This window comes from Arvicanthis niloticus, chromosome 13 (assembly GCF_011762505.2).
Source record: "Arvicanthis niloticus isolate mArvNil1 chromosome 13, mArvNil1.pat.X, whole genome shotgun sequence".
Lineage (NCBI taxonomy): Eukaryota > Metazoa > Chordata > Mammalia > Rodentia > Muridae > Arvicanthis > Arvicanthis niloticus.
The window spans coordinates 65,859,541-65,879,704 of NC_047670.1; the positions used below are offsets into that span (position 1 = coordinate 65,859,541).

General features: G+C 40.8%; 1 protein-coding gene across 1 annotated transcript in view; it reads right to left on the minus strand.

Moving 5' to 3' along the window:
• Slc2a13 (solute carrier family 2 member 13) overlaps positions 1-20,164 on the minus strand; it is a 299,073-nt gene that overhangs the window by 52,269 nt on the left and 226,640 nt on the right. Inside the window, exon 6 of the mRNA XM_034516933.2 lies at positions 17,966-18,086. Within this exon, the coding sequence (XP_034372824.1) occupies positions 17,966-18,086 (121 nt within the window). The remainder of the gene's footprint in view (positions 1-17,965; positions 18,087-20,164) is intronic.

A 20,164-nucleotide genomic window follows, 5' to 3' on the forward strand; every position in this document is an offset into this window, starting at 1 on the left:
TTAGCATAACGAAAACGAACACTTTTACCCACTGTGCCATCTCGCCAGCCCAAGAAATTGTCTATGTTTAAAAGAAAATTAATTAACAAGCAATTTAGAAAAGACTATGCTTTGTAAAAGAGTTGCTGAATAAAAGGAATGAACAGTTCCTTCCTATTGGTATAAAATCTTTGGAAACCAGTCCTTTGCTTTGCTCTGACACGTCTCTGTGCATGATGCTGTTACCAATCTGTGGACAACTGTGGATTCTCAAGGGTTAAGATCCTGCTCACAGCTTCTGTGACCTGCATTGCAGCATCTCGCCCAGTAAAGGCTGGCTTGTCAGTGTGCACGACAGCTTTGTAACTCAGGCACTATGGTAGACTTTAGCTTATCCTGGAAAGTAATTTTAGGATGTGGGTGGCAGAAGGTGAATGCCTGGGTGATGTAATAAAATAACTGTCAAAGGACAAGATGCAGCTTCTTCTTTTTTTTTTTTCTCAACAGAGGCAAACACTGTTATAAACAATTAACAGTTAAACATGGAGGAGTGGGTTAATAATCTTTATAACTCACTTTCAGGAAGAAAACCTACAAAGCTAATTTCCTTCGGGTCTACACAGCAGAACACACACACACACACACACACACACACACACACACACACACATACACACACACACACACACACACAGAGAGAGAGAGAGAGAGAGAGACAGAGACAGAGACAGAGACAGAGACAGAGACAGAGAGACAGAAGAGACAGAGAGAGCCTTGCTTTAAATTATAGCCTTAAAATATCATAGGAAAGGCGATGGTTCTGTTACGGATGTAGGTGGCTATGTCGTGTGACGGAAGCTGGCAATCGTGGTCGAGGGGAGATTGTGTAATACCTGAGACCATGCTAAACTATGAGAACTGAATGCAGACAGAGACCGCGTACAACTGTGGGAAGGGCTAGGAAACTGGGAGCAGAACTTAGGGAAAGAAGTAAGACTAAAAACCAAGCAGCCATGCGATAGTTCTGAGAAGCGAATTCTCAGGAGCTGAGGGAGGAGATTTACCTTAAAAAATCTCTAAGGCTTCTTTTTTAGAAATGGGAACAAACACAGTCATATATTTAGAATGAATCTGCTTCTAAAACACCCGAAAGTTTCCAGGTACAGAAGAGAGAGGTGAAGGCCCCAGTTTCATGTCTAGCATCTGGTGGAAATAAAAGGTAGCCTGTTGTCACTCTGTAACCCAGTGATGGCAGAGTGTAGCTCAATGTAGTCCCCAGGGGGGAAAAAATCTTTCATACATTGACCCAGGCTAATTTAGAACATTCTTCATTTCTACTCGGAAGTCGATGAATTTGACTCTGTAGAAAACGGTCCAGTTTCTTAAATGTGTCTCATTAAAGCATTGCGAGGCACCATGAGTAGCTCCCAGTCTTAAATCTGCCTAACAAGATCTCAGTCGGAAAACTGACTGCTGGGATGCAGGCATTAGGATGCCTTGGGCAGTAGGTACAATATGCTCGCTCAGCCCTGACCACGACCTTAGGCTCCACATGGCCACATAGGACAGTGATTACTCTCTTCCTCCGCCATTCCTCCAGATCCTCCCTATTTTATGACCTCTTCCCTTAAATCCCAATGGCCCAGAGCAGAAGACGTAGAAAATAATTTAGAAGAATCAGAAGGGGCCCTGAACCTTCTGTGAGCCCTCTGCAGGGCCCAGTTTAAATTCTAGAACTCCAGTCTCATTTTCCTCCTACAGTTTGGCTGCCAGGAGATTTCTATCCCAACTGTGTAAAAAGGAACTCATTAGAAAGAAAAAAAAATCAGACTTAGAAAAGCTAGGGCCACAGATACTAATTTCATAAAGCAAAACAGCAAACTCCACTGCATTGCCCTCAGAAGATGTCTGGCATCCCCCACAGTTAACTCGGGAGTATGTTTCTCTCTAAATCTTACCTTTTCGTGTTATACAATTTCCCCCAAATCCTAAAAAATGTTGTATTTCTTAAGATGCTCTCAATTACTGTGTTCCTAGACACGGGATCCCCGTTTGCAGATTTGCATTGCTGTGTGCTATTTTCTCCTGCCCTCCTCACACTATCCAATAATCCTATGACTGGGCCATGAATTGCTAATTTACGTGGCCACATTCCTCTCTGCCTCTGTTATCATCTGATGAGGCTCCTGTTCTAATGAAAATTGATCACAGTGTTCCCTGCCCATAATGTAAGCACCAAACTCCTTGCTCTGGTTGGGTTGGCTCAACTCATCTAGTCAGTCTGCCTACTTCTCCTCAGGGTACTGCAGAGAGCCTGGGAACCACCTTCCAGGCTCTTGAGTTTCCTTTCAGTCTCTCCCCATTGAGATTATCACTTTGAAATGTGATTTTTTAAATGAGATGCAGAATCTGAGAACCTTCATTAGAGACTTGGTGCCAGCCCTAAGCTCTTGGCTCTGGCACTCCTCTGAGTAGGAAGAAGATAATGCAGCTCTGATGGGCAGGGGGAGGCCAGACATGGCATCTTAAAATGAGTCTGGTATTACATGTGTTGGGAGGACATGTCTCTGTTTTGGGTCTGGTTTTGCCTTTAGTTCATTTCCTTCACATTGCTTAGCCTTACCCAAACATCTCATAAAAATCTGAATTCTAGCCTTGCTGTGTTTGAGCTGTCTGGTGGTGCTGCGTGTAGCCTTGTGTCCTGGAGTTCTCTGCATAGCCTTTCTCACAAAGCCAGTGGGAGGGTTGAGGGAGGAAATGTTCTTAGGGCAGTCTCTTTATGTAATCAGCTCTCGATGGAGGAACCACAGGCAGACTCACAGTAAACCTCACCCTCCGATTTCTTTCCCAGTCCACAAAGAGTAATTGGCTCACTTGGTTTTGTCTGACGCTCTAGTCCCTTAAACAATCCTTCTGCATTTCTTCTCTGCCCTTTCCATAAAGGATAAAATCCACCAACAGCGGCAAAGACCAGTTCCTGATTTTTGCATTAAAGATAGCATACTGTACATTGATTAAATTGTATCTACATATGATGATTACTACATTATGTCCAAATATGATACTAATTCCAAATTTATCATGACCAAAAAGACTCCTTATAAATATTTACACATTTATTTACCTGCGGGCACATGGGATATAACTGCCACCTCACATTGCCACCTGAGGTTTTGTTTAGTTATGTCAATCACTCACTCATTCTGTTTATAGAGAGACCTTTCTTCTTCCTTCCCTGTTAGAGTGGGGGCACTGTATTGTCTTACATTAAAGACATACTAGAAAGAAACATTAGAAATTAGGTACTAGAAGTTGGGCCTAAGCACTAATGCTTTATGTTAAAAATGCAAACCCCACTCTCATCCCTAGGGCCACTGCCCAAGCACATCAGGAACTTGATAGCTCTGTCTGCAGGCTGTAGGAGAGTAAGAAACACTGCATGTCTGCTCTCAGTGACAGGACTCTGTTCTTCCTCACCAGGTATTTACTGAACCTGGGTGTTCTGTCAGTGTGTCAGTCACTCTGAACGAGTGTGTGCAGCTTCAGCACATGCCAGGAGCAAGGTGACAGTCAGGCGTCTCAGGCTGTGTCTAGAAGCTTTATGGAGAAGGCCATGTTGAAACACAGTGGGCCCCCTACTCCTCTGCACAGTAGACACATTCAGAAAAATGTTAAAAAAGTAAAATAAAAAATAAAACAAAAGTAACCACCACCCCCCAAATTAAAAAAGAAATAGCGAAAAATTCCATATTAGTAGTTAATACTGTAGGTGCAAACACTACCCTTGAGCTGGGCCTGGTCACTGAACTGATTTTTCCACATCAATCTCTGTCCTCCTCATCTCTCTGGCATGCTATCACCATTGAATAGTTAACTCATGGATACAAGTTTACAATGGTCATTCCCCATCTGGAACTGCATAGACATCTGCAAACACTACAGACATACAGAATTATCCTTTCCTCTTATAAATTTACAAAACTATAAAAACAGTTACAAAAAAAGTTCTGAAGCAATTTGGAGTAACTGTTTTATAAAAGATACCATTCCTCTGTTTACATATAAAATATAAATTAATCATCTTCCCACTGTATTGATGAACACTAGGACCTATTTCATACAGGAGCTCTGGGCAGGGTGATTTCTACAGTATTCACGATATTGTAAACGGGGCCTGGAAGGCTCCCATTCAGAACCGATACTAGTCATTTTACTAATGCTTAAAAATACGTTTGCCCATTTCTAATTTCATTCAGAAATGCTAGCTACTATCAAAATCTTTTGAAACCTATGAGAATCACCTATGGGTTCAATATGCAAATAAAAATTAAAAAATAAACCCGGTGATGAGCGACTCTAATTATGTCTTGTTTATTTTTCCCTCCCAGAGCTGGCATAACACTGTACATGGTTACTGTCAGTATCACGTACCAGGGAACAGAACAGAGCCTAATAAATGGAGAGATGCCTTAATCAAGTCTCTGAGTGCGCTGACCATGGGTGAGTGGCTATTGCTAATTCTCCCCAGTTCCAGCAGATGAGGCATTTATCGAGCACTGGTTCCTGCATATCCAACATCACTAAATGGGGGCCACTGTCTCACCATATCAACTCACTCAATCTCCTTTACTAAATAGGTTAAAATGCCCATTCATACACTGGGAACAATGATTTTCTCAACCAAACGTAAACAAACACAGCCAACGCAACTCACAATCTTAAGTCCTAAATGAACTACTGCTTTCAATAATGCCTTTCAGAAAGAGAATCTCAGGTTCACTGGACAAGTGAAAACACATCCTAACAGGCTTTTCAAGTTTCTCACTACATTATTTTCTCTTTCTCAAAGGTTGTCTGGCACTTCTGCTGGCAGACACATCAGACTGAATTTATGCAGTGGGCAATGATGGATTGGACAGAGTTCTGGGCAGAGTCTGGTACAGCCTGGTCACTTAGAACTTAGCTCCATGCAGGGGTAAGGTAAGTGGCCTTCTAAACCCACCAGACCATTTTGGATTTGGCAACAAGGGACAAATACAAGTATCTGCCTGGTAAGAGGAGAATCTATGAAAGATCCTGGTGGGGTACCTGCCTCAATGTTAACTGTACTACGAACGGGACCCAGAAGTTTCTGAACACACACATGAACCAATTGATTTTTTCTCATCTCTCATTTTGAAACCAAAGGATGCGGCAATTGTTTTGGCTGGTGGTAAAGGCAGAGGAAGTGGCAAAAGAAGAAACTTTTATGACTTTTGCAAAGCTGAAGGTTAAGTATTTCAGAGATCCATTTCTTGTCACCTGTAATTTTTTTTGAACACTAATAACTATAAAGTAAACTGAACTGTGAAAGTATGTTAGCCCTGTTGGGTCTTATTTGTCCTTTCTTGTTTTAAGCAGAGTCAATCATAAATGTCCTATAAAAAATTAGGGGTTCTTGAGTTCCACTGTTGTGGCAAAGCTGTTCAAGAGTCTGTCTGTTCACCACAACAGAATAGTGCAACCTTCACACCAGACGCTGCTCTTAACTGTGTGCAGTGTGAGCTCACTGATGGTGTCTGATCCTGGCTTTGAATGCTGCCTTCCAAGTGCTTCTGGCTGTACCTGTCTGCTTGGTGCTTGTGCCTGGTGAGTAAATGGTTCCTCTGAGATTTTCTTACAGAGCAGATGGGCAGCTAATCTGTCCCTCTTCCATCACTCCTTTTACTCTTACTCCAGTCTATCCCAGGCAGGATGCACCAAGGTCACCTCTCAGAAACTCAGGGTTTATGTTCACTTCATTTCCATCTCCATGTAAACTCCTTAGCCTTTTCTGGAGTTTGTTCAAGTTTGGGCTTTCAATACTTTATCCTTCCCAAAGCTTGTAGGGTTCTGTCAGAAGGCTGAGTTTCAACCCTGACTCTCTCCCTGAGGGATTTCAAAGCAGTCATGCTTTTGTTTTTTTAATAGTCTCCCAAAATATTTCTTTTAAAAATGTTGTTGGTCTCTTTGGTTTGTGCTTTTGCAGTATTGGGTTCTCCCCACAAGACCTCTCAAATGCTTTGGAAGTGCCCCCCCCCCAGGTCTGTTTCTGTTACTAGTGTGCATTGTTTTATTAGTGCTGGCTATTTTCATATATGACTTCAGTTCTGCCATGTAAGAACTTTGAGTTCCTGCATCTTTCCACATTTTCTATGCAAATCAAAGCAAAAGAGGTGTAGCACATGCTTTTAACCTCCATGCCCTGAAGCCTGAGGCAGGAGGATGACAAATTCTAGGTGAGCCTGGGAGATAGAGTGAGTCTCTGTCTCAACAGCAACAACAACAACAACAACAACAACAACAACAACAACAACAACATTATTCCCAACCTTAAAACAAACAAAAACTATATAATGCCAATTGTCTCAATCTCCCTCTCATTTCTGTCCCTCTCTGTGTTGTTGTCCTGGGTAACTCTAATTAACTCAGTACTCAGCTTCGAGAAGCTTTCAGAATGTCCCAGGACTCAACAGATAACCCAGTAAGCAATTAATAGAATAAAAGAAGAGTTGCTATTTTAATATATAACAAAAGTAATGGTTTTCTAAAATATGGACTTATTCTACATTGTTTCATTTTTTTCCCAGTAATTTAGGTATTCAGCAGAGAGTCATGAAACTACTGACTTTTGAAAAGTACAATGCAAAGTCCTCTTGGGCTCCCCCTGTAGTTGAGCTGAGCCACAGCACTGTATGTTTACATGAAAGGAGGCCGATTTTGGTTCCTACTAGCATTTAAAATATAATGGACAAGACTATTAATTCATAATGCTTAAAATTCTGATTAATTCTAATAAAACATAGCCAGGCAAACACATTAATATAATATCAAGGAATATAGTCCAATGAATGATGCCTATTAACAGTATTTATGCATGCTATGATAGATGAGTAAGAATGACTTCCACAGGCTTATATATTTAAATGTTTGGTGATTATGGAGTCTACTGGAGAGGTATTAGGAGGTGTGACCTTGTTGGAGTAGATGTGTCCTTGTCAGAGGAAGTGCTTCACTGGGAGTGAGCTTTGGGGTTTCAAAATCTGAGCTAGTCCTAGTGTCTCTCCCAGCTGCCTGTGGATTTAGATGTAAAACTCTCACCTAATTCTGCCTGTGTGCCTCCACGCTCCCTGCTATGACAATAATGGACTACATCATTGAAACTGTAAACCAGTCAGAATTAAATGCTTTCTCTCATAAGATTTGTTGTGGCTACTGTGTCTCTTCACAGCAATATAACACTTAACTAAGGCAGAAGTTGGTACCAGGGAGTGGAAAATTGTTTTGACAAGCCTGACTATGTTATTTGTTGGCAGGATAGGGACTTTTGGGATGTTGGTTGGCAGAGACAGTCAAATGCTTTAAGCAGAACTTAATGGGCTGCCTTGTTGGGGTGTTGAAGACACTGGTGCAGACAGCGATGTAGATTATGATGGCCTAGATCAAGAGGTTTCAAAGCAGAATATTAGTAAGTAGCCCCAAGACTTGTTCTTGTGAAAGTTTGGTGGAGAACATGACTGTCTTTTGTCTTATTTAAAATAAAAAATCTGCCTGAGGCTAAGTTGAAGAATTTTGAATCAATGGCATTGGCAGAGGAGATTTCAAGACAGCCCAGTATTGACTCTGTTGTGTGGTTATTTGTGGCCACTCTTAGGAAGATCTATAATGAAATGGAGCAAGCTGGGTGAGGAAAAATATAAGATGTACAGTTTAAGGAGAAAAGGAGCACCAGGAAGTATAACGGAGCTACGTATAGTGCTCAAAGACATAAAATTTAAAGAAAAGCCTGATGCTAAAATAACTAAAGAGAGTGGTAACTTCAGAACAGGAGCACACCCAGCTATGCTTCCAACTTTGAAAAGAAATTGAATAAACACTCAAGCAGTGGAAGAAACCATCAACAACAGAAAGATGGTGAAAACGTAATTAAGTAAGGGGGCCATGTTCCAGCTCTAGTAAGCAGCAGAACTTGGCAGCTTCAGCCACATAGTTCTTGCTTTAGAGTCAAGGATACATGAGAGGGGTTGTGGAATCTTCTTCCACTACTCAGGAGAACTGCCAACACCAGGAGTGCATCAGGAGTATCCCTGCATGGAGGCCCAGAGAGGTCATTTTTGTGAAGCTATGAAGGTGAAGCCTGGATTGTCTTGAAGATCCCAAGAAGTTAGAGATTTCAGAGTATCCTGCCAAGGAGAGCTAAGAACAGATTGTGAAACCAGCCCAAGGGAGAGGGAGTGTGTTGCAGTCAACAAAGGTGAAAGGAGTTGGAGTTCTGAAGAACACTTTTACATCAAACATGGAGATACATAGTTTGGAGTTTGCCCAATTCCTTTTTTAAATCTTGTTTTGGCTCAATATTTACTCACTATACACCCTTCTATAACTTTTGGGATGGTGGTGTATATTCTGTGCCATTTTATGTTGGAAGTATGTGGTCTTCTTTTTATTTTACAGAGGTTGTGGTTAAGAGATTGCCTTTAGTCTCAGAAGAACTTTGGATTTTTAAACATTGTTGAGACTGTGATATACTATGGGGACTTTTGAAGTTAGACTAAATGCAGTTTTGTATTATATGGCTAGAAACCTATGGGGGTGAGGGAGTAGAATGTGGTAGTTGAATAAGAAAGACCCCTGTAGGCTCACATATTTGAATGTTTGGTCATTGGGAGTGGGACTACTTGAGAGATATTAAGAGGCAGGACCTTGTTGGAGCAGGTATGGTCTTGTTGGACAAAGGGTGGGCATTGGAGTTTCAAAACCCCAAGCCAGTTTCAGTGCCTCTGTTGCCTGTGAATCTAGATGTAGAACTCTCAGCTACTTCAAATCAGTCCCAATGAACTGCTTTTTTTTTTTAAATAAGATTTGCCTGGCATATGTGTACACACATATCTATACCTACACACACACACACATACATATACACACATACACATATACACATACAAACACATATACACATACACACATATCATGAATAATAACAAAAAATTAAAACAAAAAGCACAATAGTTTTTACCCTAATGTGAAAATACAGGTAAGCTGTGATCATAGGTAACAAGTTATCCCTGAAGATGAAAATATTCAAACGTGTCTTTTAGTCTATATTATGCCAGAACAATTAAGTGTTGGATAATGTTACTGAATCTGCTTCCCAAGAGGAATCATAGACTTGGGTAAGGTAAGAGACTAAAAGTGGTTACTAAATAATAAAACTGGTTAGTAAGGGTTCACAAAGCAACTAGTTTGAAAAGCAGTATCTTCATCAGACATTGGTTAAAAAAAAAAAAAAAAACAAGAATACAGAGAGACAAAATGAACTGATCTCTGGTACCGTTCTGGAAAGATCTAGTCAATTTTTCTTATCACCACAAAATTTATGACTATAATCTACTATAAATCTGACTAAAGCTCACCTCATCTCTGCACAGTGAAAACATGAAATGATTAGAATTCCTGTGTAAAATCTGTTTAAATTTGATTGTCTTGACATTTTGGAGATCTTCAGTGGCACACTGTGGAGGAGAATAAAGAGGCTCACGGGCTTCAAAGAAGGTACTGATGACAGAGCCATGGTGGATAATATCAGTGACAACTGAAGGTCAGAGTGCCTTGCCTACAGTTTCATAGAATGCCTGAGTTAAAACCAACTCACAGTATTTGCCACACTCCCTTGGTCACAGCTAAAGTAGACATCTTTCTAGGAACTTTCCTGAGGAAGGCTGATCCAATGTCGAGATACATAAACGATGCTGGGTGGTGGTATCTGAGACAGAGCAATGGCTGAGGTATACTGCCAGCTCCGAGACTGGCTTTGTGCTTGTGTCCCCAAACCTCTAGCACTTCTTTGTTTAATAACAAAAGACAGGGCTGGGGAAAGAAAGATCAGTGGTTAGAAGCATTTGCTGCTCTTGCAAAAGACTCTGGTTCCGTTCCTACCATCTATTTGAAACCATCCATAGTTCCAGGTCCTAGGGATGACCTCTTTTGGCCTCCATGGTCATCACACGTACACATGGTACATGTAAATACATGCAGGCAAAATACTCGTGCACATAAAAATTTTTAAAATATAGGAATAAAAATCTGGGAAAATAAAGGCAGCTGCTTCAAATTCTGGCAAAGCTCTAAGGCATCACTTTTTTAAAACTGCATTTTCTCCTGAAATAAGGATTTTTTTTTTCTCTCAGAATCAACACTGATAAGACAGCAAAGGGTTGGAAGTGATTTGAATCAGTTTATTAATTTGTGCATGAGCTCAGAACCTCATTTCTGTTACAAAATGAACATTGCGACTGAATATCCTGAGAGTTTTAATATTAGTTCAATGAAGTGGTACATTCTGAAGCTGGATCATTAGGGTGTTTCTGGTTTAATGACCTTCATCATTTCGTACTCCATTTTTAAGGGCGAGTCTTGATAAATCCCTAGTGTTTCTAGATAGATTTCTAGATGGATATTCCTGTTGCTCCATGAGGGACTGATGCAAGCATCTTTCTATGGTTTTCAGGGCTTGAATAGACTGTCAGGTAGTCAGAGAAAGGCCATTAGTTTGACTAAAAGAGGGCAGAGGGCAGAACAACAGAGCTATGACATCTCACTAAGTCTTATAAACTCTCTCCCAGCCTTTGTCTTCCTTCCATACAATCAAATAACATAATATTTTCCTCCTAAGAATGTGTGAGAGTCATTTGACAAAAACATCTATAAGGAATGTGAAATGATTCCTGCAAAAGTAAAGGACTTAATTCACAGACATTAATGTTATTTTCAAATCAAAGCATGATTAGACATTTGGCCCATCCATTCTCCTTGGTCAGTCTCTAGGACATGTAGCCCTCATGGAACTAGCCATATCTCTCCCCTAAACTTAACATATTAGCAGCTCATCCTGAACATGTCCAAAGGTGCACAGTCCTTACACTCACAAACACAAATAGACTTCAGATTGGTTTAGTCTCTCAGGGACTGCTGAACCACTCCCAACTAGCACCCAGAGTCAAGCAGAAGCCCCTCGACAAAGCCTTAAGGTATTAATGATCATCCCTGGCTGATACTGTTGAATGCCTTCCTCCTTCCTACCCATGACTTGATTTGGTACCCAAGGCTGTTCATTTCTTCTGCCTCATCAGCAGACTGGCACCTCGTTCCCTAGCAACATTAAAGACTAATCTGCTCTAATTTCCTGTAGAGAATGAATCTCCTGCCTTTGCCCAGATCACTCTCATACTCTTGGGCCTTCTCTGCTATGGCAGTTGAAGAAACCCCTGCTCACCTTGGAAGGATTAGATTGAGAGTGCACTGCTGTGAGCTGTATCTTTCACATGGGGCCATAAACTTGATTAAAAAAAAAACCTCTATTTCATTAATCTTTTATTAAAATTAAGCATTTCCCTCAATTATAAATGTAGCTAATAAACTATCATCAGCCACAGTAATCTAATATCATCATGTCCCATTACAGTAGATATAAAAATCTCTGAATACCACTGACGTTCACTGAGATGCTAGGACTGTGATGCTAGCTGGTGCTGCAGCTACCTCTGGCTTTTCATATGTTAGAAATGAGGGATGAATGCCCTTATGTATAGCAAGTTCATTTGAAGAAGGATTTTAAGCTCGTTGTAGTAACTCAGGCCTATAATCCAGAGGTTTAGGGAACTCCTAGTTTGAGGCCAACCTGGACATCTTAGCAAGAATTCACCTTGAAATAAAATTAGGAAAAAAAGAAGGAAGAGAAGGATGGGAGGGAGGAAGGGAGGGAAGGAGGGAGGGAGAGAAGGTGGAGGGAAGGAGGGAGGAAGGCAGGCTGAGTAGCTCAGTGGCAGGGAACTTGCCTAGCATGTATGAGTCAAGTTTGATCCTTCATATTGCGGCATATACGCCTGACAACAGATTTTAATGTACTGGGTTCCTTTGTGATCCTGCAGAATGTTTTTATGCATCTGAAAACAGTGATCTGTAAAGAGGTGAGTAGCAATGACATCTCATATGAGGTGTGCTGCGATGGCTTGGGGAGCCAGGCGCTATGCCATCAGTCTTCACCATGAGTTCCAGTAAAGGCAAGGCTTTGCTTTTTAGTGACCTACTGCAGCTCTCAAAAGTGTTCTTTTTTTTCCCCCAAAGAAAAGTAAGAACTGGGCTGGAGAGATGGCTCAGAAGTTGAAAGCACAGGCTGCTCTTCCAGAGGTCCTGAGTTCAGGTCCCAGCAACCACATGGTGGCTCACAACCATCTGTAATGAGATCTGGTGCCCTCTTCTGGCCTGCAGGCATATATGCAGGCAGAACGCTATATACATAAATAAACGAATAAATATTTTAAAAAATGAGAACTAACCCTAAATGTACATAGAATATGTTAACATTTTAATTAATTTTCTAACTTATGTACGGATATATACTTGTCCTTTAGTTAGCATTGTTTACCTCCTCCCATCAAATCTATTTGTTCAAACATCAAGCCTGCCTAAGACATAGTGGTTAAAGCTAGTTTTACTGAAGAGTCATTTTAAGTGGTTACTAAGATTGTTAAATAAAACAAAATAAAACAAAACAAAACAAACAATGTTTTGGAGCAAAGCAGCAGTCATTTCCTGCATGCCAGACAGAGCACAGGAGGGTGTCTACATAACCGACTGGCGTAGGATGAGCAATATGTAACAGGCACACACTTGGCTGTTGATAGGTAGCTGTTTTATCATTCAGTCAACATGACTTACCAGAAGGTGATTTTCATTTTGTTTAAACTTAGAAAATAGTTTTAAGTGTTGTCAGGGCTTGTATTTAGTATTGTCATTTAATGACATTTCCTACCAGGTTGTCTTCTCACCCCAGTCACTTCTGCAGTTTATACCTTCTTTTTTTCCACAATAAAAAAATGGTATTATTTAAATGTTAACCAAACTCTAAGTTGGTTTTATTGGTTCCCTGCAATGACCAAACTTCTAGAAGAAGAATAGAAGTGTTAGTGCGTCTACCCCAGGCCCAGGGCTCCTCTCTCAGCCTGCAATCTACAGATCAGGATATAAAGCTCTCGGCTACTACTCAAATCCCATGCCTGCCTGCTTCCCACTGCAGTGACCATGACCTGGACCTCTGACACTTTAATCTAAGTTGCCTTGACCGAGGTGTCTCTTCACCTTACAAGAATAGTGAATAAGACATCTGGGTTATCTGAGATACATATGCTTTTGTTTCTCTTTTACCTTCTTGTTGACATCTGGAACTAATTGAATAAGTTCAGAAAAGTTTTCACATATATATTTTGAGTTCAAAAGGAATAAATGAGGATATAGATACAGTAGGAATATGAGTGACAAAAATGCTAAGTGCTCCCCCATTAGTGCCCTGTCTAGAGCAAGAGAATTGGAAGAGTCTCAGACTCCTACCATTGAAAATGATCCTAAGAGGTAGATGCTCTGGTCAGTATTTTTGTCAATGTGATACAAGCTACAATCATCTGGGCCGAGGGACTCTTACTTGACACAATGTCTCTGATACATTGACTGTAGGCAAGACTGTGGGACATTTTCTTGATTCATGATTGATATGAGAGGGCGAAGTGTATTGTGTATGATGCCAACCATGGGTTGGTAGTCCTGGATTGTATACTAAATCAGGCTGAGTGAGCTGAGTAGCAAGCTAGTATATAGTGTTCAACCATGATCTCTTCTCCACTTCCTGCTCCAGGCTCCTGTACAGGTTCTGATGCTTACTTCCCTCAATGAACTGTGATGTCGAAGTATAAGCTAATAAGACTCTTTCTTCTTCAGATTGTGTTTGTTATGATATTTAGAACAGCAACAGAAAAGCAAATTGATAAGTCAGTCTACACTGACACTGCAGATGCCAGATGCTAAGGCCAATGGTCATTTTGTAACATATTTGCTCTCTCTTGTCACCCAAGCAACCATTCACTCTTGTCATTACCTTTCATGCTATATCCCAAATTTATCTCCACTGTCACCAAGATTATAATTATTGTTGCCTAGGCTACCCATGTCCCTTCATCCCTTTGTTCTTCTCTCATTAACTCCATTCTCCAGCTATAGTAATATCTTAAATATGCAAATCTAATTACATCTTTTTCATCTTATTGCCCATGAAATCCCCCTGTATTCCAGGGACTCTCATGTTTGTATCAGGGATAGGCATGTTTGTATCAGCATTCATCCAGTCCATTTTTGTGTGTTCTTTTCAATGTTCATAAAGACAAGTTTCCTTGAAGAATTCACATCTTCTTTTTTCTTGAGACAGAGTCTCACAAGGTAGCCTTAAATGGCCAGGAATTCACTACATAGATGATGCAGGCATCAAATCCTCAGGTGTTTGCCTACCTCTGTCTCTTGAGCAATGGAATGCTATCATGCCCAGCTTCCTCATGCCTCTTTATGACCTGCATAGAAGACATGATAGATGCTTCTGGGAATACACTACCCTTACTCTTTGCACATTTATTCTTGGATTCCTCCCTTTTATATTACTGACTTACCAAGAAACACAATGTTTTTAATGAGAATGTATTATAGAGACTAGACTGGCAATGGTCTTAAATTTCTGATTCTCCTGCATCCTCCTTCTAAGTACACAGATTATAGGTTCTTACCACCATGTCTGACCCCAGAAAGAGCTTTCTGACTATAGAATCTTAATGCTATGAGAGCAATGCAAGTTTTTGACAAACTTCAAGTCATCAAAATTAAAAAAAAAACAAGTCATGGAGGACTCAAAGGGTGATATATGACTCTGTGTAGTCATAAACTCACTCCTCAGCTGCTAAGCATGGGCAGAAATGGCGGACTCATTGCCATGATGTTAAAATAAGGAACAGGAACAGAGAGTAGGACTTTTGCCCATTTCAATGTTACCTAAACATTATGATTGAATCTGACATCATCTCAATGCTACGCCAATGATGATCGACTCTTAAAGATGGCTAAACAGGAGAAGGAACGAGTGTGGCAAGTCTGGAATTACTTGACATGGCTGCTGAGAACCATGGGGAATGGAGGGAGCATTGCTTTCCTGAGTTTGTGTCACTGCCACAAGGAGGTGATCAGGTGACATCCAAGTTTATAGTTTAGTTGTCTGAATGCTTCATTTAAAGAAGAAAGCACAAAGTGCCATCATTGGACACAAGGAGCCATGCTGGACAGCTTTGTATTCTTGGCTTGATGTTGTGAGAGAAGTGGGAAGGGGCAAAGTGAAATTAGCGTTACGAAAAACATGGAAGCTAAGGGGCATGCTTGCACACCCTGTCCCTCTCTCCTGTGGCTTTCAACTCCTCCAGTGATGAGTCTAGGTCACTGTTCCAACTGAGAGACAGTGAAGAGAGAAAAAAAAGAGTGTGGTGGGCTGTAGGTACAGTCCTCCAGTGAATTCTGATTGCCAAGGGACATCAAGTGTAGTAAGGACTGTGCTGAAGAGGTAATGTGCTAGCTGTCAGTGGTTTAGTAAAACTATCCAATCTCTAGGTTGTCTTCACTGATACATTGCCTTCCTGGTCTAAGGCTTCTGGTCTAAGGCAAGAAGACAGAGCCTGAAGGTACTAGAATGTCTGTAAGTGGGGCTCTGCTAATGGGACTCCACATGGGAAGTCAGAAGGAGAGGCCTACAGAATAAAGTCAGCTAGAGTGCTCTGGGAAGAGGCTATGGTGTTCGTGGACTTCTGTTTCCTTGACTGAAGAGAGCTTTAAGTTAGGTTACATTAAGTGCTTTGTCCACCCTGAGTATTTGCGACTCAATGCTGGGAACAGAACACAAAAGATGGAAAAGTACTGTCTGTTTGACCAGAGAACTACTGTGGAAAAACAAAGGTAGTCACAGGCTCAGTAAAGTTCTTAGCTATGAACCAGGTATTGCTGTATCCATATCTTTGATGCTTACCAGTCATTGATACACTCGATTCCTAAGCCTTGACTGTCACACACCTTCCTCCCCACAATGCCCGTATAACATTTTGCTACAGCTCAATCTGCCCACAACAACTTATCATCTTGTCTCATTCAGTTACCTCGTTTCATATACACAGTACCTTCTACCTGGCCCCTCATGCAGATACTTCAAATTTTCTGAAGACTCTTTTCTCTTTAGCTCAGTCACTTATTTTTAATTCCTACTGATTATTCTTTTGTTTATGTTGAGAATCAATCTCATTTTCTAAATTGCCAACATTAGCAGCACAGTCCAGGCAACTATCATCTCAATCACAGATGTCTATAACAGATGCCTTCCTTTACCGATACATGGAGTTTGTGAACCTACACATCCAGAGAGAGGTACAGAATGGAAATTTTGGGCAAGGCTCTCCTCTGCTTAGAATCTTGCTGTGCATGAATGTTCATGTTCTCAAGCTGAAGAGCAAAAAGCTCTAATGTTTTGGATGAGCTGGCCTTTTCATAGGCTCATCTTTGTTGTCTGCTGTGTTCTAATTGGCCCGTGGTTAGCCTTTTCTTCTTACTCAGTTCTCATCTTAGTCAGGGTTTGTATTCCTGCACAAAACATCATGACCAAGAAGTAAGTTGTGGAAGAAAGGGTTTATTTAGCTTACACTTCCACATTGCTGTTCATCACCAAAGGAAGTCAGGACTGGAACTCAAGCAGGTCAGGAAGCAGAAGCTGATGCAGAGGCCATGGAAGGATGTTACTTACTGGCTTGCTTCCCCTGGCTTGCTCAGCTTGCTTTCTTATAGAACCCAGGACTACCAGTCCAGAGATGGCACCACCCACCATGGAGCCTCCCACCCTTGATCACTAATTGAGAAAATGCCTTACAGCTGGATCTCATGGAGGCATTTCCTCAAGGGAAGTTCCTTTCTCTGTGATAACTTCAGCTTGTGTCAAGTTGACACACAAAACCAGCCAGTACCATTTCCAGTTACTTGCATAGTCATTGGTCCTACGGTATTCTTGATGGGCTTACTCTACTTAATGTTCCAGGGCTCAATTCACACATGCACTGCCCACAAAGCTAGTGTTATCTGAGCCCTACCATTCCAATCTTCACTTCCATTATGTGTTTTATTAATTATATCTGAAGGTATAACACTTACTGAGGACTTATACATGCAAGTGCTGTTTTAGGCATTTTCTACATGTTACTTCATATTTACTACAACCTCCAAGGTCCTCACCCCATAGATATCCCATAGATACTTTCAAGTACATCAAGAACATATAAGATAGCTCATGTGTACTTTGAGATTCTATAACTGAATGCCTTAGGGAACAGTTGTGTCTAAAGATCTTCAGATGCTACCACATGTATATTAAGGCTATGTCATAAATAACCAAAGAGCCAGCGTCTGAAGGAAACATTCTTTAGGACAGGTCTGAATTCTCAAGGCTGTCCAATCACTCTTTCATTAACTCACCTTCGGGACGCCTCTCAGGGCATTGATTTGCACTCAGTGTTCACACTGTAGACTTAATGAGAGCTGAGGGAAACTTAGACATTGAAACATTTTTTTTTTTTTTTTTTTTTTAACCTTCACTTCCTCCTCCTGAGCTCCTGGAAGAGCAACCACGCTGTGAGAGCTTTCTGCTCTATTTAAATAAAGGGATTCTGGTTATGAATTTCAGTAAAGAATGTGTGTCCGATGAAGACTTGCAGGAGGCCAAGTCCAATAGCTGACAGAAGTTATTCACTCTGCCTACAATATAGATGCGGCCAGCTAGTTAGCTAAACTAAGCTTGCTACATTACTGATGAAGTATTAATCCCCAATCTTGGTTCTTAGAGGAATGTCACCAATGTGTTACACATCTCATTTTCCTTCAGTTTTTTTATACTCTGTCTTTGAAGATTATGGTTTTCATACAGATGGTTGCTGAACACTTTTCCCATCATAATCCCTTCAGACACAAGCCTGCAAACTCAGCAATCTCCTATTTATCTGTATTTTAGAAATTCTAAAAGCAAATAAAAATAACCATCATTGGATGAAGAAGAGGGAACCTAACAGAATCTCACCTGTATCCTGTGCAGGTGGCATTTTGACCTGAAGGAGCTGTTGGTCTGAAAGTGACCCTTGGTGAGACCTGAGCTGAGAGCAGAAATCCCAAGGCAAGAATAATAAGTGCTACTGTGGTACCTAAAAATAAAACAACAACAACAACAATAATAATACACTTTTTACTGAAGAGCACTGTTATTTCAACACAGACTTGGTTTGACATTGTAGTTCTGAATAACATTCCTTGATTTATCTTCCCTCGATTAAAAAATTATTTACTATGTAAACTAATGGTCAGAAAAACTCACTTGCACACACCCATTGTGAGACTCAAAGAAAGCAGAATTCAGAGCAAATCCAGTTGTTAACCAGAGTAAATTGGTAACGATTTTCTAAGAATAAAACAATAAGCAGACAAAAAAAAAGATTTAAGATTGATTACAAATTTCAAAAAAATCAATCAATGAAAATAACTCTTATTATCAAGTGACTAGCACAATAGATGCACAAAAGGAGAGAGGTGTATGCCAAATGTTCCTGTGAGAATCAAAAAATTCTCCTAATGGCATTTGATCAGGCGAGACATGAATTAGCGAAATAAGGTACCAGACTGATTATTTCTAAAGCAGGCAAAAAGATACTGCCTATGAAAAAGGGAACGGCTTTCCAAAAGGCATGTACCACATGCACTCATTCACTTTTCCCATGAGTGCATGGACTGAACACCTACTCTTCGTTTTAAGAAACAGGATTCACGATCATTTCTATTGCTGGAGAGACCAAGTGTCACCAGGTCTCATAGGATGTTCCTGAAATTCTAGCGCTTGGAAGGCAGGAGCATGAGGATCACTAATCTATTCCAACCTGTGCTATAATGCAAGACCCTGTCTCAATAAGCCATGTGCTAGGGATGCAGTTCAGAGGTACAGCACACGGCTAGCACAAGGCCCTGGTCACACCCAAATGTGTGCACATGTATGTGCGTACATACACTTGCACTCACATATGTTCATGTGCACACACACACACACACACACACACACACACACACACACACACAAAGCTTTCAATTTCCGTTAAATTCTATTTTTCTAGAGCCTATAGAATTGATATATATGTACAAATTCATTAACACCAATTCACTATTACATAGTATTATGGAACATTATAACACTATCAAAACTAATTATCATCTTTTTACCATTTTGGGACAGGATCTTGATATATAGTGAGCACTGGCCTTGATCTCACTGTGTAGCCAAGGCAGGCCTTACATTTATGATTCTCCTATCTTTGCCTACCAAATGCTAGGGTTACAGATATGTAGAATCCAGTCCAACCCAATATCATGATGGTATTATTATTTGTGTGTGTGTGTGTATGTGTGTGTGTGTGTGTGTATGTGTGTGAATATAGAGGCATAGTCGATCAATGAATTAGAATGACTCATATTTTGAAATGATAGATTATCATTGGGGAAGCAGTCCTAGAGACACATTCACAAGGTGGGCTAGAGACTGGATTTGCTGACCCTTGAGGCTCATTTCAACATTGAGAGATGGTGTTAAGTGCTTTTTGTGCATGCTTGGGACATACATTTGATTGCCAGTGCCCAGATAAAAACTCAGGTGTGACAGCTTATGTCTTAAAAATCCTAAGACTAGAGTAGTGGAGACAGGAGTCTCACTGGTGTTTCCTGCTGACAACTCTAACCAACATGTGAGCTTCCGGTTTAGTAGGAGGCCCTGTCTGAGTGGGAAAAAAGGAGACATATTTAGGTTCACCTAGCATGTATTATCTGCAGACTAACACACCTTTTATCTTCTTGCATCTTTTCTCCAGGCTAAATGTCTCTTCTTACTTCAACCGGTTTATAAATGCCTGCTTTAAAACCTCCTCCTGTCCCTCACCTGTCTTCCCTTAATTCGGGGCTCCTAGGTTTAACCCTGAGCCCTAGGTGACCTTTCACCTCTGCTTCAGCGCTGACAGTTGAAGTGAACTTCTGCTGACTGGAAACAGGGCTTTCAGCTATGGAGGGTGGGAGTGGGAACATCATCCTGCTCACGCCAGGAAGGAAGGATCGAACCCCTAGATTTTGGAAATCAGAATGTAATTTCGCACCCAAAACTGTGGTAAGTGCTAAAGGAGTTTTGTGAGATGAACTTTTGTTTTAGATACAATTCTGTTTAGATAGATTTTAGTTAATGCTAATCTAA